Source organism: Antechinus flavipes, chromosome 4, assembly GCF_016432865.1.
Source record: "Antechinus flavipes isolate AdamAnt ecotype Samford, QLD, Australia chromosome 4, AdamAnt_v2, whole genome shotgun sequence".
NCBI lineage: Eukaryota > Metazoa > Chordata > Mammalia > Dasyuromorphia > Dasyuridae > Antechinus > Antechinus flavipes.
The window spans coordinates 23524486-23550401 of record NC_067401.1 but is presented as its reverse complement, the minus strand read 5'-3'; the positions used below and the strand labels follow the sequence as shown (position 1 = coordinate 23550401).

Sequence of the window (25916 nt, the reverse complement as noted above, 5' to 3'; positions counted from 1 at the left end):
AAGCCTCTGTGGAGGTCGTGGGTAGACCTGCTATATCCTGTTAGAAATCCCAGTCATGTCGCTGAGATTCACTTTCCCCTGTACAATCTGCCCCTGGTTCATGCCATCTTTGCTGAACCCCTTGGTCCACCACAGTATCTTTCCCTCATGGTATTTTTCCCTTCATCTCTCCTCCACGCCATGGAGTGTTTCTTCTCTCAAACCCATATGCCTCATGGCATCTACTTCCTTACATTCAACTAACTCCTTTAGGGTGCAAAATCCCTTAGCACCCTAGGATTTAGCCTGCCAGCTAAGGTTGGCCCCAACCTCTTGGGGTATTTTTCCTGGATGATGGTGAGTTCCATTGGGAACTTTCCATCATTAATCATTAAAATCCCTTTCTTGCTAAGTATATGTTCTCCCAATCTATTTCATATTGACCATTCCTAGTGTTCGGAAAGTTCTCCTAAATAAACCTATGTTTTGCCAAAGGGAATGGCCATTGTGAATTCTTCACAAGACCGAACCCCACCATTTGGTGCTTCTCCTGGAACACATCATCTGGGGTCACGTCATTTACTACATCAGCCACATCAGAACAGTGCCTTGTGAGAAAGTAGAGAAGTCCAGAGGGCCTTCAAAATGAGCTTCACCAATGTAAGCCAGGAAAGACACGGCAAGATAAGCTGATACCTGGCCAAGACTGACCTTCCTCCTTTTAGTATTCAGATAGCTGAAATGTCCAAGAAAAGGGAAGGAGTTTTCTCTTTACTACGCTCAAAGAAAGGTTTTGATAATTTAGAGATCAACTATCACAGGGAAAGATCTTGCGGTCACCTCAAATAAGGATCACATGAAAGATTTGGAGAGTTTTAAAATGAACATTAAAAACTGTTTTTATATGTAACTGGAGAAAAACAAAATACTAAATAATTTTTTTAAAAAGAGTTGTTTTGGGAGTTCAAATGTTGGAGTTCTTGTTCTTCTCAAAACACAGCCGGTTTAGCGTAGAGCCCTCCAAATATCTCCAAATCCAAAGGTTCTGTCCTTTAGCCTCTGCCTCTGCTTTCTTCAGCCTCCAGCCAGCACAAAGATGGAATGAATCTCTTGTCTCCTTCACTTGGGGCTCGGCTAGCTTCCTGGTGAGTCTTTCAGACTAGCTTGGTCTCAGTGGGGGGAGTGCAGGAGCCCAGCCACCAACTATAGTAGTGTCAGATGAAGATGAATCTAGTTGTCCACTGAACTCTCCACTCATAGCTTCTTCCTCTGAAAACTCTTCTTCTGCCACCAGCCAGCCAAATGGAAAATAAGAAGCCAGAGGGCTTCTGGCGTAATTCAGCTGAAATCTCCCAAAGTGCTCTGTCTCTGCACCAGAGTGCTCCTCTCCAACCAGCTGAACTCTCTTCTGCGACCAGCCAGTCAAGTGGAATATATTCTGGAATAGCTCTCTCTTCACTGGCCTTATATCTGACTCTTCTGAGAGAATGGGATTATGGGTTTTCTCCCATAGTGCTCTCTGGCCCTAAGAGCTTTAAGGGAGGTGTGAATTCACAAAGGTACAAGGTTTACTTTGTGAATCTGGCATACTTGTGAACTCCGATGAGTAAAGATGTAAACACAAGCATTGCACTAATTAGTTCTACTTAGTACCTTGTTTCAGGTTCTGGCCCAAAACATCTTCTTGTAAGATTAGATCAATTCTAATTAGTTAGCAGTTTGTAAAGATTCCAACAGAGTTGGGATATTTAGCCTGGAGAAGAAAGGATATTTAAATGTTTCTTCTTCTCCTCCTCCTCTTCCTCCTCCTCCTCCTTCTCCTCCTTCTCCTCCTTCTCCTTTTCCTTCTCCTCCTCCTCCTTCTCCTCCTTCTCCTCCTTCTCCTTTTCCTTCTCCTTCTCCTTCTCCTCCTCTTCCTTCTTCTCCTCCTCCTCCACCTTCTCCTCCTTCTTCATCTTCTTCTTCTTCTTCTCTTCCTCTTCCTGCTTCTTCTTCTTTCTTCTTCTCCTGCTTCTTCTTCTTCATTCTCCTTCTTTTTGTTAAATAATAGCTTTTTATTTTCAAAATGTATGCAAAGATAGTTTTCAACATTGAATGTCTCTTCTAAGAAAAAGGGATTCAGTGTGCTTTCTTTGATCCTCTGGGACTTGGAGCTATGGTTGGAGGTCACATAGAGGAAGATTTGCTCTTTTTTTTTTTTTTTTTTTTTGAGGCAAATGGAGTTAAGTGCCATATCCAGGGTCACACAGCCTAGTAAGTGTCTAAAGCTGGATTTGAATTCAAGTCCTCCTGACTCCAGAGCCAGTGCTCCATCCACTGTGCCACCTAGCTGCTCCATAATTGACTCGATATCAGGAAAAGCTTCCAGTGCTATCCCCAAAATAAATAAATGGATTGATTCCGGAAGTGATCAGGTGGTGGGCTTTCTCATGAAGATTGGATGACTCTCTTCAGGGATAGATTAGGTTAGAGGTCCCCTTCTTCCTCTGAGACAAGACTGTAATGACTGCATGGAACACAAGATGTGGCTGGTCCCATCAAGCCTCCAAACAGACACCTAGGGAAAAAGCATGACTGCTGTCCAAGAACCAGCCTCGGTGAGTTGAAAGAGGTTCTATACAATATTCTGTATATAGAGAAACACAACACATTGTGTTTGTGTATAGAGTGTGTGCATAATATGCGTATGCGTATAGGTGTCCATACACAGTATGTATGTTTATGTGTATAGTATGTGTATATGTGTGTATAGTATATTGTGTTTGTGTGTATAGCATGTACGTGTGTGTGTCTCTGTGTATATGTATGGAGTGTTATAATGTGTATATAATGTATTGTGTTTGTGTAGATAGTATGTACACATGTGTGTATATAGTGTGTGAATAGTGTTATGTGTGGAACTGATTTAGTTCTGACCATAGCGTATATAATGTGTTTATATGTAGCGTTGGGATGTATGTGTGTGGATAGTATGTGCATATGTGCAATGTTCTCTTCTCTAAAATAGAATGTTTTCTGGGAGCAGGTTTCTTGGGGCTTCTGGGAGCAGCCTTCGTTTCAGTTCCAAGTAATAATCACCTCAAATGCAGCCAGGAGTTAAAGTCCAAATCCCTTCTTGTCTCCTTCCTGGGGCCCCATTAGCTTTCTTCGAGGCCTATCTCTCTCCTTGGTTCCTGCCGTTAGTCCTTTGCCTCTCCAGCTTCAGCCTCCAGCTCCCTTTGAGTCTCCAGCCAGCACAAAGGTGGAAAATGGAATGAATCTGTCTCCTCCTCCGAGAGTGGGCTTGTCCTCTCTGGCTTCTGAATGTCCCAGACTCCAAACTGGTTGAGGCTCCTCCTTACATATGCTCTCTTAAAGGTGTGAATCTTGTGAAATTCTAATAAGTACATTAGTGAACTAGAGAACTGTTAAGTCCCCTGCTAAATTAGATAAGTGACTTAGCACCTTGTAAGAATCCTAACACACATGTGTATGTATAGTGTGTAGTGTAGTATATAAGTGTATGTACACTGTATGTATATGTGTATATATAGTATATGTATGTTTGTATGTGAGCACAGCATTTTACATATATATATATATAGTGCATGATGGTATGTATGTGTGTATACAGAATATGTGTTTGTGTGTGCACACAGTATTATATATATGCATATATATAGTGTCTTATGGTATGTAGATAGGTGTATGTATAGTATATGTGTGTTGTGTATGTGCACAGTATGTGTACAGGTGTGTGTCTATAGTATGTGCGTGTCTGTGTGTTGGGATGAATACAAAATAGAATAGATTGAGGCAATCTAGAAACACTTCATAAAGAAAGTCATTTCTGAGCTGATTTAAAAAATTTTTAGCCATTTTTAAAATAACAAATCTTATTTTCTCACCTTCCCCCTGTAACAAACACGCATCATCAGGCAAAATGATTTCCTACTTTGGCCATGTCCCAGACCAGTCTGTTTCCTCCGGCATTTCTCCTTTGGAGGTGAGCAGCATCCCGCATCTCTGGTCCTCCCGCATCCCTGGTCCTCCTGTGACCCTGGTCCTCCCGCGACCCTGGTCCTCCCGCATCCCTGATCCTCCCACATCCCTGATCTTCCCACATCCTGGTTGCTCATCTCATTGATCAGATGTTTTAATCATTCTGAAAGAACTTTTAAGGAGCCCAAGAGACTAGAGGTGAGTAAATACATTCTAGGGCTCTGCAAAAGCAAAAACAGTAGAAAGCAAACCTGCTGCAGCACCATTTTGCCTGGAAAGTAGTATATATGAAAGAGAGCTCTATGTAAATGAGCCTGGAAAGAATAAACGCTTTTTTTTTTTTAAATAAAGCCTAGAAAGTTGGAGCTAAAAAGGGAAAGTTGCTAAAAGCTAAACCTAAAGAATTGTATTTTGTCCTGGAGGTAATAGGGAGTCATTGAAGCTTCTGGATTGGAAAGGGAAAAGGGAATAAGCATTTCTATAGCCCCTCCTACAAGGAAAGCCCTGGCCTAAGTACTCTATAGGTACTATTGTCTCGAAAAAATTCCCCCAAGGAAGCTGAGAAATTATTCTCATTGTACAAATGAACAAACCAAGGTAGACAGAGGTAAATTGATTTGCCCAGGATCACAGTTAGAATTGTCTGAGTCTGGATTTGAATTCAGGTCCTCCTGATGCCAAGAATAGTACTATACAACTGCCTTACATTAATCAGATCTGTGCTTTAGGAATATTACTTGGAGGAACAGCCAGTTGTTGCAGTGCATACGGCACCAGCCCTGAAGTCAGGAGGATCAGAGTTCAAATCTGGCCTCAGACACTTAACACTTCCTGAGTGTGTGACCCTGGGCAAGTCACTTAACCCCAATGGCCTCAGCCAAAAAAAAAAAAAAAGAAATAAAAGGAATGTTACTTGAGAGCAGCTAGATACTTAACACTTCCTAGCTGTATGAACCTGGGAAAATCATTTAATTCCAATTACCTTGTCATATATTAATTCCAATTACCTTGTCATATATATATATCACTTTGGAAGCTGTGTGGAGAATGGATTTGAATCCAGTTCCACCTCTCTCTCCACTGGAGACACTGAGTGATGAACAGCAACATCCTCAGCCATTGTCTTATATCTTTTCTCCTCACCTCAGTTCAGTTGAGGGAGTTCTTCAAAACCAGTCCCTTAACAACTTCCGAGTTTGGAGGCCGTGTGGTCCAGTGGCAAGGGCTGTGTTTCCATTTCCAGCATGGATGCTACCTAAGTCATTCAGCCTTTACCAATAATATGTTGAAGTGATGGTCAGAACAAGGCCTTCTGGGAAGGAGATACCGGTAATCACAGGCACCAGGAGGCTAGGGGTCCGTGGAGAAGGTGCAGAGACGCAAGAAGACCAGAAAGCGAGTCAGAAGATGTTATGGACTCTGTTCTTTCGCTTGTGGTTGAGTAAATTATCCTACTCAGAACCTTTGGTCTAATCAGTTTTTCTACATCGATCAATTCAGAAACTGTCCTGTTGCTGCTGCGTTCCAGATCAGCCTAGAAAGAATACACCTTGATGCAATTAGGTCTTGACTTGATGAAGGTAAGGGGGTCATTAAATGAGTCATTTAAGACAAAGAAGAAACCTTTATTTCAGTGAATGGGAACTTCGGCTGAGTTCACCTTTGACTCTGGAGAAAGAGAAATCCTTAAAGGGAATGAATGGTCAAGGAGGGATTGAATGGTTTTGAAAAAATGATTCTCATAGGAAACTGAGTGGATGCCCATCAATTGGAGAATGGTTGAGTAAGTTGTGGTATATGAATGTTCTGGAATATTATTGTTCTGTAAGAAATGACCAGCAGGAGGATTTCACAAAGACCTGGAGAGACTGACATGAACTGATGCCGAGTGAAACGAGCAGGGCCAGGAGATCATTCTATACTTCAACAATACTATATGATGATCAATTCTGATGGACGTGGCCATCTTCAGCAATGAGATGAACCAAATCAGTTCCAATAGAGCAGGAATGAACTGAACCAGCTACACCCAGCGAAAGAACTCTGGGAGGTGACTATGAACCACTACATAGAATTCCCAATCCCTCTATTGTTGTCCGCCTGCACTTTTGATTTCCTTCACAGGCTAATTGTCCACTATTTCAAAATCAGATTCTTTTTGTAAAGCAAAATAACTGTTTGGACATATTTACTTATATTGTATTTAATTTATACTTTAACATATTTAATATGTATTGGTCAACCTGACATCTGGGGGAGGATGTGGGGGGAAGGAGGGGAAAAGTTGGAACAAAAGGTTTGGCAATTGGTAATGCTGAAAATTTACCCATGCATATAACTTGTAAATAAAAAGCTATAATTAAAAAACAAAAGAGAAGAAAATGGCCCTCTTCTTCAAGATGACTGGCTTCAATTCAATTAAATAACTATTAATTTAAAAAAAAAGAAAAAGAAAAACTGATTCTCCCAGGGTAGGACAGAAGTTGTGTGCTTTCAAAGCCACCTTTTAAGTGAACTTTCACCCTGAATTCTGCAGCTAAGGCAGCTTGGTGGTCAGGTGGCTGGCCTATCAGTGCTGGGAATCAGAAGCCCTGAGTTTAAACCCAGCCTCAGAGACTTACTAGCTGGACAAGTCACTCCACTCATTCTGCCTCAGTTTCCTCGACTATAAAATGGGCTGGAGAAGGAAATGGCCGACCACTGCAGTACCTTTGCCAAGAAAACCCCAAAGAGCATCATGAAAGTCGGGAATGGTTGCATAATGACAGCTAATTTATCTCACGGTGTAATTGAACCTCCTGTTGAAGGATCTCATAAATCACAGCTTGCAAAGGACTTGCGACAAAGAGACAAAGATTCTCGGCGCCCGGGGGTATTTCTTAAATGTCTTTGGCACACAGGGTTGGCTGATGAAATCCTTTTTGAGCACGGGCACACAAACCGTGGGACCAGGGCTCTTCTGGGACTCCCTTCCTTCGATTCTCTGCTCTCGGGGTATCTTCCCCCTCTTCCCCTGTTGGATAAATTATAAATTCCAGTGGCTTCCTATTGCTTCTCGAAGCCCACTCCCACGCCCCGGACCCCATCATCCGGGTTCTTTCCGTTACTGTCCGTCTCTCCCGCCCTCCTGGCTCACTTCCTGCTGCTTACCAACAGGCCCATGACCCCCCCCCCCCCCACCCATGCTGGAAAATCACCTCTGTCTCTCATCCTTTACTTCTTCGGCCTTTGGGGGGCAAACTCCTTGAAAAGGCTTCGACCTTAGGGTTTGGGGACATTGTTTTCTCCTGGTTCCCCTCCGACCTCTCTGACCGCGGGGTCCTCTTCCAGATCTCTAACCTGGGTATCTCCTTGGGGTCTCTCCTGGGCTTCTCCCTTTGCCAGCCACTGCCGAGGATTTCATGACCGTCTCCACGTTGATGAGTTCGGGATCTAGCTCTTCCGCCCCCATCTCTCTGCTACATTTGCACGTCCAACTCCCTTCCGCCATTTCCAACATCATAAATTCGACGTGTCCATTATCTTTCCCCCTAAACGGTCTTCCTCTCCCCCTCCCCCTCTCCCTGTTGCTATAGAGGACACCACCGTCCTCCCAGTCCCTCAGACTCCCAGTCTCGGAGTCATCCCGGATTCCGCCATCTCTCTCCCCTTGCCATGTCCAAAATGTCTCCCTTTCCGCTTCAATGCCCATCCCCTCCCCCCTTTTAATTTGTTTAGTTATTAATATTTATTATTTTACTATTGTTATTATTTTGGTTTTTTTGCTGAGGCAATTCGGGTTCAGTGACTTGCCCAGAATCTCACACTTAAGTGTCTGAGGCCGGATTTGAACTCGGGTCCTCCTGAGTTCAGGGGCGGTACAGGATTCACTGCGCTGCCTAGCTGCCCCCTCGCGCCCGGATTATTGCCACGTCTGCCCACTCTACTCATTCATCCACCCAAGTGCTTTTCCTTAAAGCAGAGTCTGACGGCGCCTCCCGCTCACACCGCACTGGCTCCCTCTTGCCTCCAGAACAAAACCGAAATACTCTCCACAAGCTGCAGTGTGTGCCCCGGCTTCCAGGCCGTGCCCTGAGTAAGACACATCCGGCTCGGGGCACTTTCTGCGGCTCCCCCCCCCTCCCTCCCCTCGGACTCCTGAGCTGACCCGCGCTTGTTGCCCACTCCGTTCCCTTGTGTCCGGTTCCGTGTGCGTTTTTCTCGACAAAGATACGAGAATGGTCGGTCATTTCCTTCTCCAGCTCCTTTTACAGATGAGGAAACTGAGGCAAATAAGGTTTAGTGACTTGTCCAGGGTCACGGTCGGATTTTTGAACTCGGGGAAATAAACCCTCCTGATTCCGGGCGCAGGTTTCCTTAAATTCAAAGGAAAACCCGGCCTCGGCCACGAAGCCTTCCGGGCTCGATCCCGGCGTCCCCTCTGTCTACTTCTTCCCTGTCCAGTCCGCAGCTTGCTTCCTTCCTCGGAGTCTCTCCCGGGACTGGAAGCTGCCTGAAGGCAGGGCTGTAAGGCGCCCTCGCAGGCACTGGATGCATGTTCATTGATTGGTTAACAGCACGTGTCTGTTGATTAATAATTAGCAGCAATTAAGGTTGTAAAGGCGGAGGGGGCCGCCGGGAGCAAGCCGGGCTGACGGGGATCGTCGGGCCGGAGTAGCCACATGTCCTGGGGCGTGGGACGAGGGGGCCGCCAGCCCGTTGGGGGGCCGGGCGTGCTGCTCCCCCTGGTGGGCAGACGAGGCGTTTCCCGGAGGTCCCGGGCGGCTCCTGCCCTTACCCAAGATGGCCCGCCCAGAGTCCTGCTGTTCCCTTGCTCCTCCCCCCGTGGCTCCGCCTCCTCCCCCTCCAGCTAATAAGGAGGCCGGCCTCCGGGCCGAATGCAGCAGCGGGAGTCCGGCGAGTACCTGAGTCATGGCTCCTGCGCTCTGGCTGACCTGGGCAGCCGCCCTCTGGGCGGGGGCGCTGGCCCTGGAGGGAGGGATGCTGTACCCCCAGGAGAGCCCGAGCCGGGAGCGCAAGGACCTCAGTGGCCTCTGGGACTTCCGAGCCGACTTCTCCGAGGACAGGAACCAGGGCTTTCGGGAGCGGTGGTACCAGAAACCCCTGCGGGAGGTGACTCTGGCTGCCCCCCGGGCAGGGACGGGGAGGGGGCTCTCCGAGCGGCTGGGGGGGCGGGGCGCCGGGGAAGGAGGGCAGAGGCTGCGGCGGCCACACGCCCCTGCGGGGGATGCCCGTCCCTGGAGAGGCAGGCCCGACGCTGGGCATCCCCTCCCGGCTTTTTCCTCTTAAATGCGGACGGGGAGACTCGGGCCCCTCCGGCTCTAAATAGAACAGTCTAGACCCCCCTTATGGCCCCGGCTGAATGTCTGACGGGGCCGCCCGCTTGTCTCCTCCTGTATTGGTCATTCTGAAGCCGGACTCCCAGAGCGGGAGTTCGAATGGGACCGCGCAGCAAGTGGCCCATCCTCCTGTGCTTCTGGGTACAACTGGGGAGTCGGCGCGGGCGGCCCGGGAAGCCCCTCTCCTCCCCGGATCCATGCGTCTGGGCCCCTTGGCTTTCTGGGTTGGGTCGGAGCGCAAGAGCAGTTTCCCATTATTTCCCATCAGCTAAAGCCTAAAACCCCCCCACACCCAGGAGAAGAATGGGAAGGGCCCCACTCCCGGGGTGAGTCCCAAGAGCCCGGCAGCCCCTTCCTGGCTCGGCCTTCCCCTCCCCCCAACCTCCCCCCTGTTTCCTGTAAAAAGCCCTCCATGAGCCAGCAGTGGGATCTCATGAAAAGGGTCTCGGTCCCAAAAGATACTTGGCTCCACTTTCTGGGTCTCTACTTTTTAAAATGGACTTGATTATCTCCTAGAGATGAACTGTGAGGGCAGGATGCTTGGAAGGGGCAGGGGACAAGAAGAAGGAAGAAAGAAAGGGGAAGTAGGACAAGGAAGAGAGGCGGAGGGTATGGGCAAACATGGGGAGAAATGGGGGGACTGAGGAACCCAGAAAAAGTACAGGTGCTGACCTGTGGGTTCCCAGGAGCCCATTATTCCCTGTCCCAAAGTTGGGAAGCTGGGCAGAATGTCAGAGCTAGTTTGACCCTTAGAAGTCTCTCAGCCCATTGCACAGAGGAGGAAACTGAGACCCAGAGCCATAGCAGAGTTGGAACTAGATCTGGAATTTTACAGGGGAAGAAGTTGAAGCTCCCAGCAACTTGCTAAGTATCTTCTCTAGAACCCAGTGGGGAGTACATGATCAGTCATGTGCTCCTTTCTTCCCCATATTCTGGCACTTTCAGCACACTCACTGCTTCTTTTTCCACTTGTCCTAGAGGAGGAAGAGAGAGAGGGGATGCGTGTGCATTGGAAGGAGGGAAGAGGTCCCACTTCCCGATTCAGTCCCATTTACTGCTCATTATTTCCAGGCTTTGTGAGATCCAGTAGAAAAGTCCCCTCTCTGACAGGGAGATCAGTCAGTCAGTCAGTCAGTAAACATTTATTAAGGGCCTACTATGTGCCAGGCAGCCATCAGTCAGAGAGGTACAGAATATTGGGTCTGGAAAGGAATTTTGCTACCTTCTCATTCTAATTTCTCCTCAAAGATGTAACCCAAAGTGGGGTTAATAACTTGCCTAAAGTCACACAGTTAGCATCCTATGGATGGGACTAGGACCCAGAGCTCCTGAACTCCCAGTCCAAGATGCTGTAGTGTGACCCATTCATGCTAATCAATCTATTGGCCAGTGGGATGCGAAGATTCTGGACTGCTCCCTTGCCCTTAGAGAACTTAGAAGTTCTAGAGGTTCTTCCCCCTTCTCTTAGTAGGTTCCTAACTTTGTGATACTAGTACTGTAATTTTACATATTTTTATATATTGCAATTTATATATTTTATATATTGGACATACTAAAAAGCTTAGTTAGCTTTTAAGTTTTAGTGGCTTAAATTTTCAGTTCCACAAATATTTATTAATATTCAATTCAATAAATATGAATTAAGTTTTAGTGGCTTTAATTTTTTTTCAATTTGATGAATATTTAGCAATAAAGAATATAAATACATATTCAACATATATCTATTATTTTATACTATGCAAAGCACTGGAGATCCAAAGAATTTTTAATTCAATGATTTATTAAAGGTTAAAACGATACGAAGACTCTCAGGACATATTATATTAGAGTTTTGGATTCTACATGTAGACGAGCTATTTATATCAAAGTCTTGGACTCTAGACTTTTGAGCCATTTATATCAGAATCTTGGACTCTATATGTAGACTTTTGGGACATATATATCCTATTATAATATATATTCTAATATACTTGAAATAATGTAAAATAATTTATTCTATATTATATAATAGGATATACACATATATCTTATTATAATATACATTCTAATATACTTGAAATAATGTAAAATAATTTATTCTATATTTTATAATAGGATATATAGAATAATATATTCTAAAATACTCTACCAGCAGAAGTGTGACTTGCCCAGGGTCACACAGCTAGGAAGTGTGACATGAAGTCCAGATTTGAACTCAGATCCTCAGATTCAGGGCTGGTGCTCTATCCACTGTGCCATGTAGGTGCCCTTTTAGGACCTGTTCCATTAGTGTTTTGGACTCTACTTGTAGACTTGAGCCATTTATATCAGCGTCTTGGACTCGAGACTTTTGAGACGGGGAAGGCCCGGTTTCAGCCAGCTAGAACTGCCCATCTCCCCCTGGGGCTCCGAGTTCTTCCCTTCCATTACTGCTGGTGGACACCGGAGCCAAAGAGATCTCACCCAGAGATTCTGAAGGGCGGTTCCTGATTTCAATGGGAGAGTCAGAGGGCACCAGCAGAGCTGGAATCCTGACTTCTTAGAGAGATGGAAGATCATATCTCGCGGCCATCTTCTTCCAAGCTCTTCTACCTCGGCTCGGTGGAACCTTGTGCATTCCAGACGGGAAGGTTCCCGAGGCTACAAGCTCTAGGTTCCCAAAAAGAGCCTTATGGGTGGGGCAGGCACTCGTCCAGCCAGATAGCCCGGGGTCACTCAGGCTGAGATCAGCCCATAAGATGAAGAGCCCGAGGGAGATGTGGAGGGGATGGCTACCTGGGGGGCCACGATCTCATTTAAAAATATTTTGAAATTTATTTCAATATGATTCTTTTCAGTTTTATGTCTGCATTTAAAACTAGGATTCTGGGCAGAGGCCCTGTCAGTTTCCCCAGATGGCTGCCCCAGAGCCTCTGATCTGGCCCTTAGAGAGGGGCCGGGTGGCTTGTCACCGAGGCAGCAGACATGGAGGCGTTTGCATCGGGGTCTCCGACCGCGGGCACAGGATCTTTCTTGGTCATCCCCGTCTTTTCTCTCTCTCCCTCCAGTCGGGCCCCGTGCTGGACATGCCGGTCCCGGCCAGCTTCAATGACGTGGGCCAGGACTACAAACTCCGCGGCTTCATTGGCTGGGTGTGGTACGAGCGGCAGGTGGTGGTGCCCCAGAGCTGGGCCCAGAACCTGGGCACCAGGGTGATGCTGAGGATTGGCAGTGCCCACTACTACGCCATTGTGGTCAGTACCAGGGTGGGGGCTGGGGGGAGAGGACTGGGGATGGCTGTCTGGGGGAGGAGGGGTGTCTCGGTCTGTGTGCCTGTCGGTTTTTCTGCCCCACTCCTGGCACCTCCTGGCCGTGATCCCCATCAGGCCGCTCCATGGAGAGGCTTTCGGTGCCAGTCTTGCCAACACCTGGTGACACTGCCCAGAGGCAAGAAAGGAAGCGGGCCAGCTTTGGCCTTCAAGCTCTTGTCCTCGCCAGCTCTGAGCTCAGTCTCCCATGGGCCTCCATCAGAACATTGATTTCTCCCTACTGGGCCATCCTCCTCCTCGCGCCTCCCTTCTCCTTTTTGTTATAATTTGTCAGAGGGCCGTCACTTCATGGAGCTGATGCTATGATGGGCAAGTGACTCGGAATAAAGGGAGGGAGGGCCGGGCAAGGCCTCCGGCCTCACTTTGTCCTTGGCGGCTCCGGGCTCCAATGGCCAGGTAGAGATCAGGGCGGCAGGGGAAGGCCCCGGATGCCTCCCCCTTAAAGAGTGCCACGAATGCCGGCATCCCTGGGGAGAAGAATCAATTGACTTAAATTCCCAGACAGGACTGGCTCCCTTAGCCTTAAAAAGAATCAGGGAGAGGTTTTTCTTTTAGACCCTCTTGATTTCCAATTATGTCCCTCCCCTTCTCCCTGGCTGAGAGCCATCCCTTGTAAGACAGGTCAGAAATAGCCGGTTCAGTAAAAGTGAGCTATGACCGAGGCGGGCAGTGTGTGCCCTGTCCATACCCAGGGTCAAATCTAACCTCGGATGGTTACGAGCGGTGGGAACGGGACGGGCCATTCAAACTGCCTTTGCCTTAATCCCAGAAATGGCAAATGGAGCCAGAGCCCGCAGGGTCGTGTTGGAGGTGACTCCACGAGCTCTTGCCGAGTTTCCTGGCTCCGGCCCTTCTGTTTGCCTCGGGTTTTCCAAGCCTTTTGGGGTCATTAGTCCTATTAGCCCCACTGTCTCGCTTGCGTGTGGGAGCTGGGAATGGCCCCGAGGCTGGGCTCAGGTGGAAGATGTGGTTGAGCCCCAGGCCGGGCTGGCGCTGGGAGCCTGTGGATGCCCGTGCCCATCAATGACTTTGTGCAGCCCCGAGGCCCCGGCCACTGCCCTTCCTCCGCACTGACCCCGCCCCCTGCCTGCTTGCTCGCAGTGGGTGAACGGGGTCCACGTGGCCGAGCACGAGGGCGGCCACCTCCCCTTCGAAGTGGACGTCAGCAGGCTGGTCCAGTCCAGTTCCGGGGAGCTGAGCCGTATCACCATCGCCATCAACAACACCCTCACCCCCCACACGCTGCCCCCGGGCATCATCGAGCACAAGACCGACAGCTCCCGGTGAGTGGGGGAGGGGGATGGGGGTCCCTCGCCGGCTCCCGGGGACACCCAGGGCCCAAGAGCTAGAGGGGCTCCCCAAAGCCATTGAGTCTGACCCCCTCACTCGACCGATGTGGAAACTGAGGCTCAGAAAGGTTAGATGCCTTAGGATCCCGTGTCGACCCCAGCTTCTCAAACTGCTGCTGGTGACCCCATATGGGTCACCGTAAGTAACAGAAGGTGGGGCGATCGGCAGATGTTCGGTTCACTATTTCACCGTCTGGGGCTCGAGGGGAGAGTTTAAGAAGCCCTGCTCCGGCGGCCTCCTCCTGTGACAGATGGGGCAACTGAGGCAGAGGCGGCCCAGGGTCCCACAGTTAGTAAGAGTCCAAGGCGGGATCTGAGTTCTGCAAGGTGAGCCCCAGGTATCCAGGTAGCGAACAGCAGAGGCAGAATGACTCAGCCCTGCTGTGGAAACAAGGGCCGGGGGTGCCCACCGAGCCCAGAACCCGGCTAAGAACCCGAGAACGCAGCCGTGAACACCCTCTCTTCCCCCCAACCAGGTACCCCAAGAACTACTTCGTTCAGAGCACAAACTTTGACTTCTTCAACTACGCCGGGCTGCATCGCCCAGTACTCCTGTACACCACCCCCTCCTCCTACATCAGTGACATCACCATCACCACCGAGGTAGACCAGAGCACAGGTGAGGGGCTGCCCTGGGAAGGGGGGAGGGCCCCCGGGCGCCCCTCCAGGCCCAAGGCAGGGGACCCACATCCTACCCAGACACCCCTGGGGCCGTCCCCCAGGACCACGAAGTCAGAGGTAGCCTCCCAGAATGCTCGTGCCAAATGCCATCTCAGCAGTGGGACTGAGGCCAGAAGGGGCAGATCCACCCCGCGATTCCCCCCGCAGCCCTTGACCTCCAGTGTCTGGGGCTCGCTCTCACCATCGGATGTGTCTTGTCCTCCTCCAGGGCTGGTGAACTACGAGGTCGCTGTCAGCAGCAATGAGTACTTTGAGCTGGAGCTCCTTCTCTGGGACAAGGCCGGGACAGTGGTGGCCAAGGGGAATGGCCCCCAGGGGCAGCTCAGGGTGCCCAACGCCCAGCTCTGGTGGCCCTACCTGATGCATGAGCAGCCGGCCTACCTGTACTCACTCGAGGTAAGTCTGCCCCCTGCTCCGCCTGGAGGCCCGGTGGAGGCCGCCCTGGGGAGAGGGGGCCGGCCTGGGGAGAGGGGGCCGCCCCGGGGAGAGGGGGCCAGCCCGGGGAGAGGGGGCCAGCCCGGGGAGAGGGGGCCGCCCCGGGGAGAGGGGGCCAGCCCGGGGAGAGGGGGCCAGCCCGGGGAGAGGGGGCCGCCCTGGGGAGAGGGGGCCGGCCTGGGGAGAGGGGGCCGCCCCAGGGAGAGGGGGCTCTCAGGAAATGTCCTCAGCAAAAGGGCTTCTCACATAGCTCAGTTATGTCCCCCTTCCTCACAACAAAATCTAAGACACGCTAAGTCTGCCCCAGAGGCGCAAGTGAGGAGGTTCCAGGGGTCGCTGGAGGCAGCTCCAGAGGTGGCGCTCTCCCATCCAACTTTCTTATGTCATCATTCAGATTTTCATCAGAAACCTCATCTCCTTTCCGCCAGTCTTTCCCAACCACCCCTGGGGGGAGAAAGAAAACAAGACAATTTTTCTCAGATATTAATAATGGAGCAGAGTGAGTTCCTGGACTAATTACAAACAATAGGCCTCAAATCCATCCCCTCTCTATCCAGGAGTGAGGTGAGGAAATAAAGATTCAGAGAGGCTGGCGACTGCATTGAGCACAGTGCCTGGCACATAGTAGGTGCTTTATAAATGCTCAATAAAATAGAAATAAATCCCTGCCTATCTGCATCCTGGCTAAGAAAACTCCAAATTGGGTAGGTGGCTCAGTGGATAGCGCACTGGCCCTCGAGTTAGGTCAGATATGACCTCAGATATTTTGTAAAACTTTTAAAAATTCTTTTTCTTTTTCTTTTTTTAATTTCTAAAAAATACACATTGCTTTGTGAATCATTAAGAAAAATCAGAACAAATAGGGGAAAACCATAGGAGTGAGGGGAAAAAAAATGGAAAAAGAGGTGAACATAGCATTTGTCAGCCTCAGACTGCGTGACCCTAGGCAAGTCACTTAACGCCAATTGCGTTGCAACTGCCTCTCCACCCAAAAAAGAAAACTACAAATTGACATTGCCAATATTATATTGTATTAAACCCCGCCCAGTTACACTTTCCTGTTTTTGGAGGCACTGGCCTCCTTGAACTGCTCTAAATCATCCTCTTCATTTCACAGTTGAGGAAATTGAGATCTCTAAAGGTTAAGTGACTGACCCCCCAAGGTTACTCAATTAGCAAATATCAGAATCAGAATTTGAATTCAGGTTTCTCCCGAGACCAACCAGCTTCCCGCCCCACCATGCCGCCTGTCAGCCACTTTCCTGAGATTCAGAGCCCAGGGCAGGGCCACACTGCTCAGTGGGGAAGACTACACCTGGAGTCTGAGGCCTGGGGGTCTCAGAGGGGAGGCTGCCAGGGCCTGGGGAGCTTCCCCATGTGAGTTTTCCTGATCCTCTGGGCCCAGGGCCCCAGATGCTGGACACTGACTGCTCCCTCCCTACCCTGAGTGACGAACCCTGACCCTTGTGTCCTGTGCTTTGGGCTGGCAGGTGACCCTGACCGTACAGACAGGAGCCGGAATCGTGTCTGACGTCTACACCCTTCCTGTGGGCATCCGCACCGTGCAGGTCGTGAACAACCAATTTCTCATCAATGGAAAACCCTTCTATTTCCACGGGGTCAACAAGCACGAAGATGCTGATGTGAGAGATGGGATGGGGGCAGGGCACAAACCGGGGCCCAGGGTCAGGCGGTGTCAAAGGCAGTGCGTCCGTCTCTTGGGCTTTGGCTCAACCACCATTACTGATAACAACCTGGCGCTGTGCTAGGCCCAAGGGGAACAAGGTGATGAAATAATAAACACAAGTTCCCACAGAGCTTATGGTGTCCTGAGGGGACATCTCATCTACTCGGGTCTCTAGAACACGAGAGAGTAAAGGGGGGAAAAGGAAGATCCAAATTTGAGGGGGAAGAAGGGAGAAGGCAGTGACGATTCCTGAGCTGCAGAGGCCGAGATGGCACGCCGGGCAGGAGGACCGGCCTCGGCAAAGGCCCAATAGCGGGAGATCCTCAGATTTCGGGAACAGCTCATGGTCCGGCTCAGCTGGAGCCTCTTTCCTGAGTTATAAAATATGGAATTTACACTAGGTGGCCTCCAAGTTCCCTCCCAGCTCTAGAGCTGGGGCCCATACTTAGAAATGTCAGAGAGCACATCATCTAATGACCTCAGTTTTAATTTCTTAATTGACAACTTTAATTATCTATTTACTTATTAAATTTATTAATAGACTTAACTTTAATCATTTAATTAAAGTTTTTTTTGATGCTTCCTTTATTTCCTCATATTCTAATGTTACTCCCAAACAGCCAGACTTAGATGAGAACAGAATGGGTCGTACGGGAGTGGGCGGCTTCCAGCTTGGGGAGGCCCTCAAGGGCACCAGGAAAGATTTTTTTTTGCCCTATTGCTCCCGTCCTTTTTTGCATCTGGAGCCCCCCACACCCCGACTCCACACTACATTTCTAGACTTGGCACACAGGACTTCTCTTCATGAACACACCTGACTTTTTGGCTTGCTTTGTATCCCTGGTGCTGAGTACCCGGCACACAGTAGGAGCTTAATAAATGCTGATTGGCCACAACTTTAAGGAGACTCTTTTGGGAGCCACTCTTTGGAGAGATGGACTGCGGCTGGTGGGGTCTCTGGGATTGGGCCGGCAGGTGGTGAGCGACACAGGGACACTGAGGGGCTCCCTTTGTGTCTCCCCTCCTGCTGCCCTAATAGCCCCAGCATGTGTCCCCATCATTTCTGTCCCTAGGTCCGTGGAAAGGGGTTCGACTGGGCTCTGGTGATGAAGGACTTCAATCTGCTCCGGTGGCTGGGGGCAAATTCCTTCCGGACGAGCCACTACCCCTACGCCGAGGAGGTGATGCAGCTGTGTGACCGCTATGGGATCGTGGTCATCGACGAGTGTCCAGGCGTGGGGATCATGCTGCCGTGAGTGTCCCCCATGGTGGGGCTGGGCGCAGAGGCCTCGTGCCTCAGTTTCCTCATCTGTGTGGGGGCACCTTGTGCCCATCTGGGGTCACCTTGCCGGCTGGCACAAGGACAAGGGAGGGATCAATGGGGCCTCTCCTCTTTCCATAGGGAGAGCTTTGGGAACATCTCCCTGAATCACCACCTAGAGGTGATGGAAGAGCTGGTCCGGAGGGACAAGAATCACCCATCCGTGGTCATGTGGTCTGTGGCCAACGAGCCCGTCTCCTCGTTAAAGTCTGCTGCCTACTATTTCAAGTGAGGACTCTCTCTGGGGGTAGACAAAGGGAATCTAGTTTCTCTCCTCCCCACATCCTACACCGATTTTTTGAAGCATATTTGGGGAAATTATGACTAGCTGTGTGACCTTGGTCAAGCCACTTAATTTCTGTCTGCCTCAGTCTGCCAACTGGGACCATAAAAGCACCTAACTCCCTGGGTTACTGGGAGGATCAAGTGAGATAACATCTGTTAAGTGCTAGGCACAGTACTGGGCACAGTAGATGCTTAATAATTGCATATTTCCTTCCTCTCCCTCATAAAAAGGTTTCCTCCTTTCTTTAGAGAGATGGGAGACTATGGGTATGGATTATTGTATATTCTGTCAGACTCACCAGATATACTGATCCTATGGATCAAGGATTCCAAAGTAGAAGGGCCTCCAAGAGATCTGGTTCAACTCATTTTGGCGAGAAATGAAACGACACAGGATCCTAGATGGAGAATGCGAGGTGGTCCCAGAGGCCTTCATTATAGAACGAAAGAAACTAAGGATCATCGAGGGCAAGAGACAGACTTCAGAAAAATTGGACAGGAACCCTAGTCATTGGCTCCATAGGCAGCCATCCCACCCACTTTACCACATGCCTTTTGCAGGCCTTTTATTTGTTGTTACAAAGATTGATTTCTGGAATAGGGAAGGGATAAATTTGAAAATGAAAGTGAAGGGAAAAGAGGCTATCAATAAAAATTAAACTAGGAAGAGAGAGGAAGGAAGGAAGGAAGGAAGAAAGAGAAGGAGGGAGGGAAGAAGAGAGGAAGGGAGACCAGTCATGAAGATGAATTAGGGGAGCAATGGTAACAGCCATTAGCTACCCAACCATCACCAGCAGATGAGCTAGAAACTGAGCAAAGACCAGTGGCCTGAAGCAGTGGAGCCCTGTCACTCGCCAGCAGCCCCCTTTCCCCTGAGCCTCCCTTTCCTCCATATTATAAAGTTCTCATTTGATCCTTCTAACAACGTGGGAAGTAGGTGCTACCTCCCCCTCTGCCCCTTTAGCAGAGGAGAAAGCCCTTGCTTGCTGTCCAAGGCAGCCAGTGGGTCTCTGAGCAGGTTCTGCTGGCCCAGACAGTCTCTGACGGCCCTTTCTGGGTCTGACACCTCAGTCAGTAGAGATGCTGTTATAGGGGTCACAATGGGGAGGGAAAGGGTCCCTGGCCTGAGGAGGAGCAGGATGGCTCCCTCCCTCAGGGTTCTAAGGTCCTTAGAACAGGTGACATTAAGCAGAGAACTCTAAGGCACGGCTATTTTGAAAAACAGAATCAGCCTTTTTCTAGCACCCACTCTGGGCTGCCCATTCTGAGGCCACTTCTTGCCTTCACTGGCAGCAGGTTCCACTCTAAGAAATCGGAGACTCTCTGCTCCCCCTTGCCCAGCCTGCCCCACAAATACATGCGTTAGCGGCCTCAGGAGGCAGGTCATTTCTGGAAGCAGAGAAGGGGGACATGTGAGCAAAGAGGAAGAAGCAAGGGGGTAGGGACCGACAGCTCATGGACTATCTGGTGTTTTGTGCCATAAACAGGACCCTGATTGCGCACACCAAAGTCCTGGACCCCACCCGGCCTGTGACTTTTGTGACCAACACTAAGCCTGAATTGGATCATGGGGTAAGTGCGGGGATGGCGTCATTCTCGGTAGCAGGGATTACCACCAGACTGCCAACATAGATGCACCCCAAGGCCCAGACCCATGAGTCTGTGCTAAGGCCACGGGAACACTTTGGGCCTTCCACGGAGCCTGCTGTTTACTGTCCAATTATCCAGGGGGAGGAGGTGGAATCCGGCAAGAACGGGCACTGGCCAGCCAATTTCCATGCTGGTCCATCCATGCAATGTCAGCTGAAAGGAGTGTATCATCCATCAGCCAGCCCAGCCCTTTGTTTACAGGGGGGAGCTGACCAAGACAGTGGCCAGCCCCAGCCACCCAGCTGAACTCCGGGGTCCCTTCCTTTCCCACTCTCACTGCTGCCCACCATCTTTAAAACCAGGGGTGGAGAAGTGGCTCCCAGCGCAGCCGTTATTTGCTGTTCAGTTGTGTGATTCTGTGAGCCCATTTGGGGTTTTCCTAGCAGAGATTCTGAAGTGGTTTGCCATGCCTTCTTCCGCTCTACATGCACAAGGGCATTTCTGCAGAGGAGAAGGGAAGCATTCCCACCCTATCGGTTGTCCTCCAAAGCTGCCAGAGTTGTAAATGTCTGAGAAAAGTCTGTGGCCCCCAAAGAGCCCCCCCCCCACTTTCAGGGACTGTGGAGACCGTTTCTTCTTGCAGTCTCTGCTTTTCTCCTCCCTGGGCCCTTCCACACAAAGAAGGGGGGGCCTAGGTCCAAGCTGGTCCTAACTTCACCTCCTTCCAAAGGCACTTGGACTTCACTGGGAGTGAGCCCCACATACACAGGCACACGGACCGACACCCCTTCCAGGGCGTCCCCCCCACCTGCCTTATGCTTGTGCCCTGAGAGTTCAGGAGGAGCCATCACTGGGAGAAGACAGAACATATCAGGGCAGAGATTGGGAGATGAACATTTTTATTAGAGATGTATCATCATGAAGCTCACAGTGGACAATTCCCCAGGCGCCATTTCAGTGGTTCTTTGTCCCCTTCCTGTTCACCAGCCCAGAACTCTCACCCATGCCATACTCCCAGGTGGCAGTGTCCGGGGGGAAGGGTGGGCTGACACCCCCTGGGGTGAGTGAACTCCTAAATCTCACCCCTCATCCTGTTCTGTCTCCTGATTCGTGCTCCTCCCACATCAAAGTCAGAGATGGCTTTTTGGCCAGCCGGATAGGCAAAGCTTTCTTGGCCCTTTACTCACCCCCTTCCTGCCCACCAGGAGGAGGAGCTCGTTGGAGGCAGAGTCTGGGAGGGGGGGAGAATCACTCTACTCACTCAATGGCCAAATTGCCCAGCCCTTCTACATTGGACGTTAGCTTTATCTCTAAAGGAAAAATGGACAATATCAATCTCTCTGAGCCCATCCTGCCTCTTGCCAGTCTGAAAGCAAGGCCGTATTTGGGTGTTTTAAAGACTAGCCTCCCCCCACCGCCAAGCTGGAAGGGCCCAATCCCGTGGCTGACTGGCCTCCATCGAGGCTCTGAGTCCTGACCGTGGGAGACCTGCCCTCACGGCAAGCTGTTGACCTCTCCCTTAGGCTCCCTACGTGGACGTAATCTGTATAAACAGCTACCATTCCTGGTACCACGACTTTGGGCACCTCGAGGTGATTCGTCTTCAGGCCAACACCGATTATGAGACCTGGTATAAGCTGTACCAGAAGCCAATTATCCAGAGCGAGTACGGAGCAGACTCCATCCCCGGCTTCCACCAGGTGAGTTCCTCAGTGAGCCACGGCCACTCCAGGCTCATTCCTCTCTGGGGGTGAGCTTGGGCGGGCAGCCGACTTTCCTTCTCTGCCCTTTTGCAGGGGTATTTGTGGCGAGCAAGCCCCAGCAGTGGGAGGCCGCCCGTGCGCCCAACTCGGGTCCCATCCCTTAGGGAAGCTGCTCAGTCTCAGCCCCGGGATCGTTCTCCTTCATCTCCAGGGCTGGATTTTCCTTTTTCCCTCAGGAGGCTCAGCTATGATTACAGCCCCAGAGTTCTTCCTTTGAACCCTTAGCATTGAATAGTGGATCCCTTTCTTTTCAAACTCAGTCTGGCCCTGCTGAAATGTTGTCCCTACATAGACAGAAGCCAGTAGATCCCCTTTTTGTGATGGGACTTTTAGGCTTCTGATGTTCATCTGCATTGAACACACACCTCCTGTTTACCCAGCTCTGTAAATGGGGATGGTTGTGCATCAAAGCACCCCAATGCAGTGACCAGGTAGCCCCCAGACACCCACTGTTCTAGAAACCGAAGCCTGTTATTCCCCCTCATAGGATACACACAGAAAAGCATAACCTTTTTTCAGAATAGTGTTTTAAGGTGCATAAATCCATGAGATGGCTGCAGGAGAAAACAAAATTTAACAAAAAAGTTTAATTCTTGTCCCATTTCAAGTTTATAGAGACCCCCCCCCAAAAAAAAATCTCGGGGCCCATGGGCCCCAGATTAAGAATTCTCTGCTCTCCCCAGGCTCTTCTGGCATTTGCTTAGAAATGATATAGAAGATGGAGAAATCCTCCCCCTAAACTCAGACCCATGTTACTGGCCTAACAACACACGATTCCACCGAATAATCCAGCTAGATTTTGTTCCTAATATTAGATTTATTGGAGAGTGGAGAGAAGCTCCCTCTACCGGTGTAGGTTAGCACCTTCTTTGTAAAAGTGGATGAAAGGGAGCAAGAGTATGTGAGTGAAGGTGTTTGTGTGTGTGTGAGGGTGTCTGTAGGGTGTTTGTGTGTGTGTGTGTGTGTATGTTGAGTGTGTCTGTGAGGGGGTGAGTATGAGAGAGATCCACCACACCAAACTGCCTCTGTCACCTTCTCTGCTCCAAGGCCACCTTTGGGACTAGGTCAGGGTATCCAGCCGATTACTCTCTGTAGCTGGGATAAATCAGGGAAAACTGGCCATTCCCTCCATGCCCGAGGCCCTTCTCCTCAGGTCTCTATGGAGGCCTCAGAGGCACCAAGCAGGCGGCCGGGATGCCACAGGTTAGTTGGGACCTCTTCTCCATGCCCCTGGGCCAGCTCCCCAGGGTGAGGTGAGAATGGGAGCCCTGGAGTCCGAGGAAGCCCCAGCAGCTGGAGAACCAGCTGTGCCCAGGGCAGAGTGGGTAGGTCCTGAGGCCCTCCACCTCCCTGGTCTGCTTTTGGTCCTGGGGTTTCGTATGCTTCTAGGAAATGCCCCCTAAGAACATTGTTGGCCTCCACTGGCCTGTTCTAGAGCCAGTCAGGGTGTGCTCTCGCTACATAAACTGAATATTCCATCCGCACCATCTGCCTCCCGCTGACACACAAAGCCCCTTTGGACACTTGGACATTCCCTGTGCTTTCCCCCATGGCCTCGGGGTAAAGCCAGTGAACAAAATGAAACTCGGGGTAAGGCGAGGCCCAGTGGACGGCAATAGCACCCGAAGGCCACGGGGCCTGGAGGCCGGAGCGGCCCCTCGGCCCTCCTGCTGGCTCGGACCCCTAAAGCCCACCTGCCTTCTTCTCCTCATCTGCTCTCCAGGACCCTCCCCTGATGTTCAGTGAAGAGTACCAGAAGTCAGTGCTGCAGCAGTATCACTTGGCTCTGGACCAGAAGCGCAAAGACTACGTGATCGGGGAGCTCATCTGGAACTTTGCTGACTTCATGACAGACCAATGTGAGTAGATGGGCCGGTCTTCTGCCCCTCCTCTTCCTTAGTTACAAAAACACTGCTCCCAAGTCACAGGAGGGAGAGCCCGCCCGTCAGAGCGTTTGTTGGGAAAATCTGGGAATCCAAAATTGTAAATTTTTAACTAAACTCATTTTAGGGCAGAAAAGCAACTATTCAGTCTGTCTTAAATGATGGTGGCGTTTGGCTGTCAACTTTTTTGTTGTCGAGGCAATCAGGGTTCAGTGACTTGCCCAGGGTCACACAGCTAGGTGGTGTTAAGTGTCTGAGGCCAGATTTGAACTCAGGTCTTCCTGACTTTAGGGCTGGTGCTCTAGCCACTGCACCCCCAGCTGCCTCGTCATTTAACTTTTAAAACACATCTTTTGTCCTGAAGGTTTAACCAAAAAGCTGATGGATCCTGTTGATTTCCCCCTTTTTTGATGGTAGAACATGAGAAAAATGAGCCAGAGTGGTGTCCCTTCTACCACAAGATTTTTATGGTGGGGGAAAGAAGGGGTGAGCTCTAATCACCCAGACCAATCATCTTTTATTTTGGAAATGTCCTCTACTACAGTGAGGTAGTTTCTTTTGATAAGAAAACTCCCTTAGTGCAAAATCTAGACTTGCAGTGGCCTGGGGCAAAATGTCCGAGTCACACAGCAAGTACATGTAACGGGCAGAATTTGAATCCACATTTTCTGGATTCTTTGCCCAACTCTATCCTTTAGACTGCGCTGTTCCAGTCTCAGACACACTCATTTTCCAGTGTGTTGGAAAATAGTCCATTTTTCAAAGTTTATTTGAAGGGACAGCCCTGTGCTTTCAAAGAAATTCCTCCTTTTCAGCTTGATGGGCCCTATTCAAAATTTGGCCTTTTTTGTAGTAAAGATATAAAACTATAGTTTTGGCTAAATTCTCTAGGGAAGTAAAACACTTCTAGGCCAATTCCTGTAATATTTCTAGAAGCCTAAATATGCCACGATCCATCAGAGACTAGGGTAGAAGAGGCACCATAGTGGTTAAAGTCCATTTTAAATGTTAATGCTCAACTATGGCAAGTAGAGAGGGAGGAATAAGTTATAGAAAGGTGTGAGAGAAAAGGGTCTGGAAATGTGGCCTAAATGACTTCTATGTCAGAGGTCCCCAACTTCTTCATGGAGAGCAGCTGGTGTTTATTTCTCAAGCCCACACTCGTGTCTGATCAGAGCCAGGTTTACAGTAAGGTAGTTCATGCCGAGAACCCTGGGGTGACCCAGAGCAGTGCCATCCCCAACTATTGGGGCCTCCTTTGGGAGTTTCTGCTCAAGGGCCAGATCAGATGGTGCCCTCTGGTATGAGTGTGGGCACACCACCATAACTAATCCGTAATTCAGCCCCAATACCACCTGATTTGGCAGAGCCTACCAGCACTAGGTGGTGTTTCATCATCGTTCAGTTCAGATCTAAGTCTGGTGGGCTGGGATCTAGTTCATACTAACAAAGCTGCTTTTTTGCCTCGTTTTCAGCGCCATTAAGAGTAATCGGAAATAAGAAGGGAATCTTCACCCGCCAGCGGCAACCCAAAGAGGCAGCATTCCTTCTCAAAGAACGATACTGGAGAATTGCCAATGAAACCATGCATCCTTGCTTAGCAGCGATTCCACAGTATTTGGAAAACCAGCCTTTTTACTCCTTTGACTAAAGAACAGAACTGTCTCTCTGGACCAAAGGGACTCCTGCCCTAAAAGATAGGAAGACACGTTCCCAGGATTATCAGATTATCATTTGATTCAATTTTGTGTGTATGTGGTGTGTGTGTGTGTGTGTGTGTCTGGGATGTGGGGCAGACCTACCTGAAAAAATATGGCTGAAGAATTTATTGAAGCCATTTTGACAGATAAATGTGCCTTGTACTCACATCCCTTACGCAGATTCTCAAAATTGGGGTGTTTTAATTACATAGTATTAAAGATATGTTGTTACAAAACTGTGTTTCCCTAACAGCTCTGTATTAACTCAAAAACAAATCCTGGTCCCCTAACACAAAATACACTTTTCTGCACCCAGACCAACCAACCAGGATGAAATGCATGAGCGCACACACGTCAGAAACAATGGCTTTTCTCCCTTACAGCCACAATTGAACTTCAGGAGAACTAACACCCTAAACGTACAATGTGAAGAGGACGACGACTTCATTGTCTTTACTGAGATTCATAGCCCCAGCGTCTTTAGAATTCATTGAGTAAAAGCCTCCATAATTTCTCACCTCTTCCCTTTCTGCCCCCTTGGAGGCCAACAATAAGTTTTTGATTAAATCATTCCTCTTCACTACCCTGTAACATAGGTAGTCCAATTATCATCTTTTGCACAGCTGGAAAGCCATA

The 25916-nt window shown here is 49.6% G+C and overlaps 1 protein-coding gene across 1 annotated transcript; it reads left to right on the top strand.

The window, feature by feature from the left end:
- Positions 1-8827: 8827 nt before the first annotated feature.
- Positions 8828-25516, top strand: GUSB (glucuronidase beta). The gene is made up of 12 exons (XM_051992027.1): positions 8828-9072; positions 12326-12511; positions 13688-13869; positions 14412-14554; positions 14825-15012; positions 16542-16694; positions 17812-17990; positions 18141-18287; positions 19832-19916; positions 21458-21634; positions 23421-23556; positions 25056-25516. Exons 1-12 carry the CDS (start codon positions 8872-8874, stop codon positions 25229-25231), a joined length of 1953 nt encoding a protein of 650 aa, XP_051847987.1. The 5' UTR covers positions 8828-8871; the 3' UTR covers positions 25232-25516.
- Positions 25517-25916: the final 400 nt, after the last annotated feature.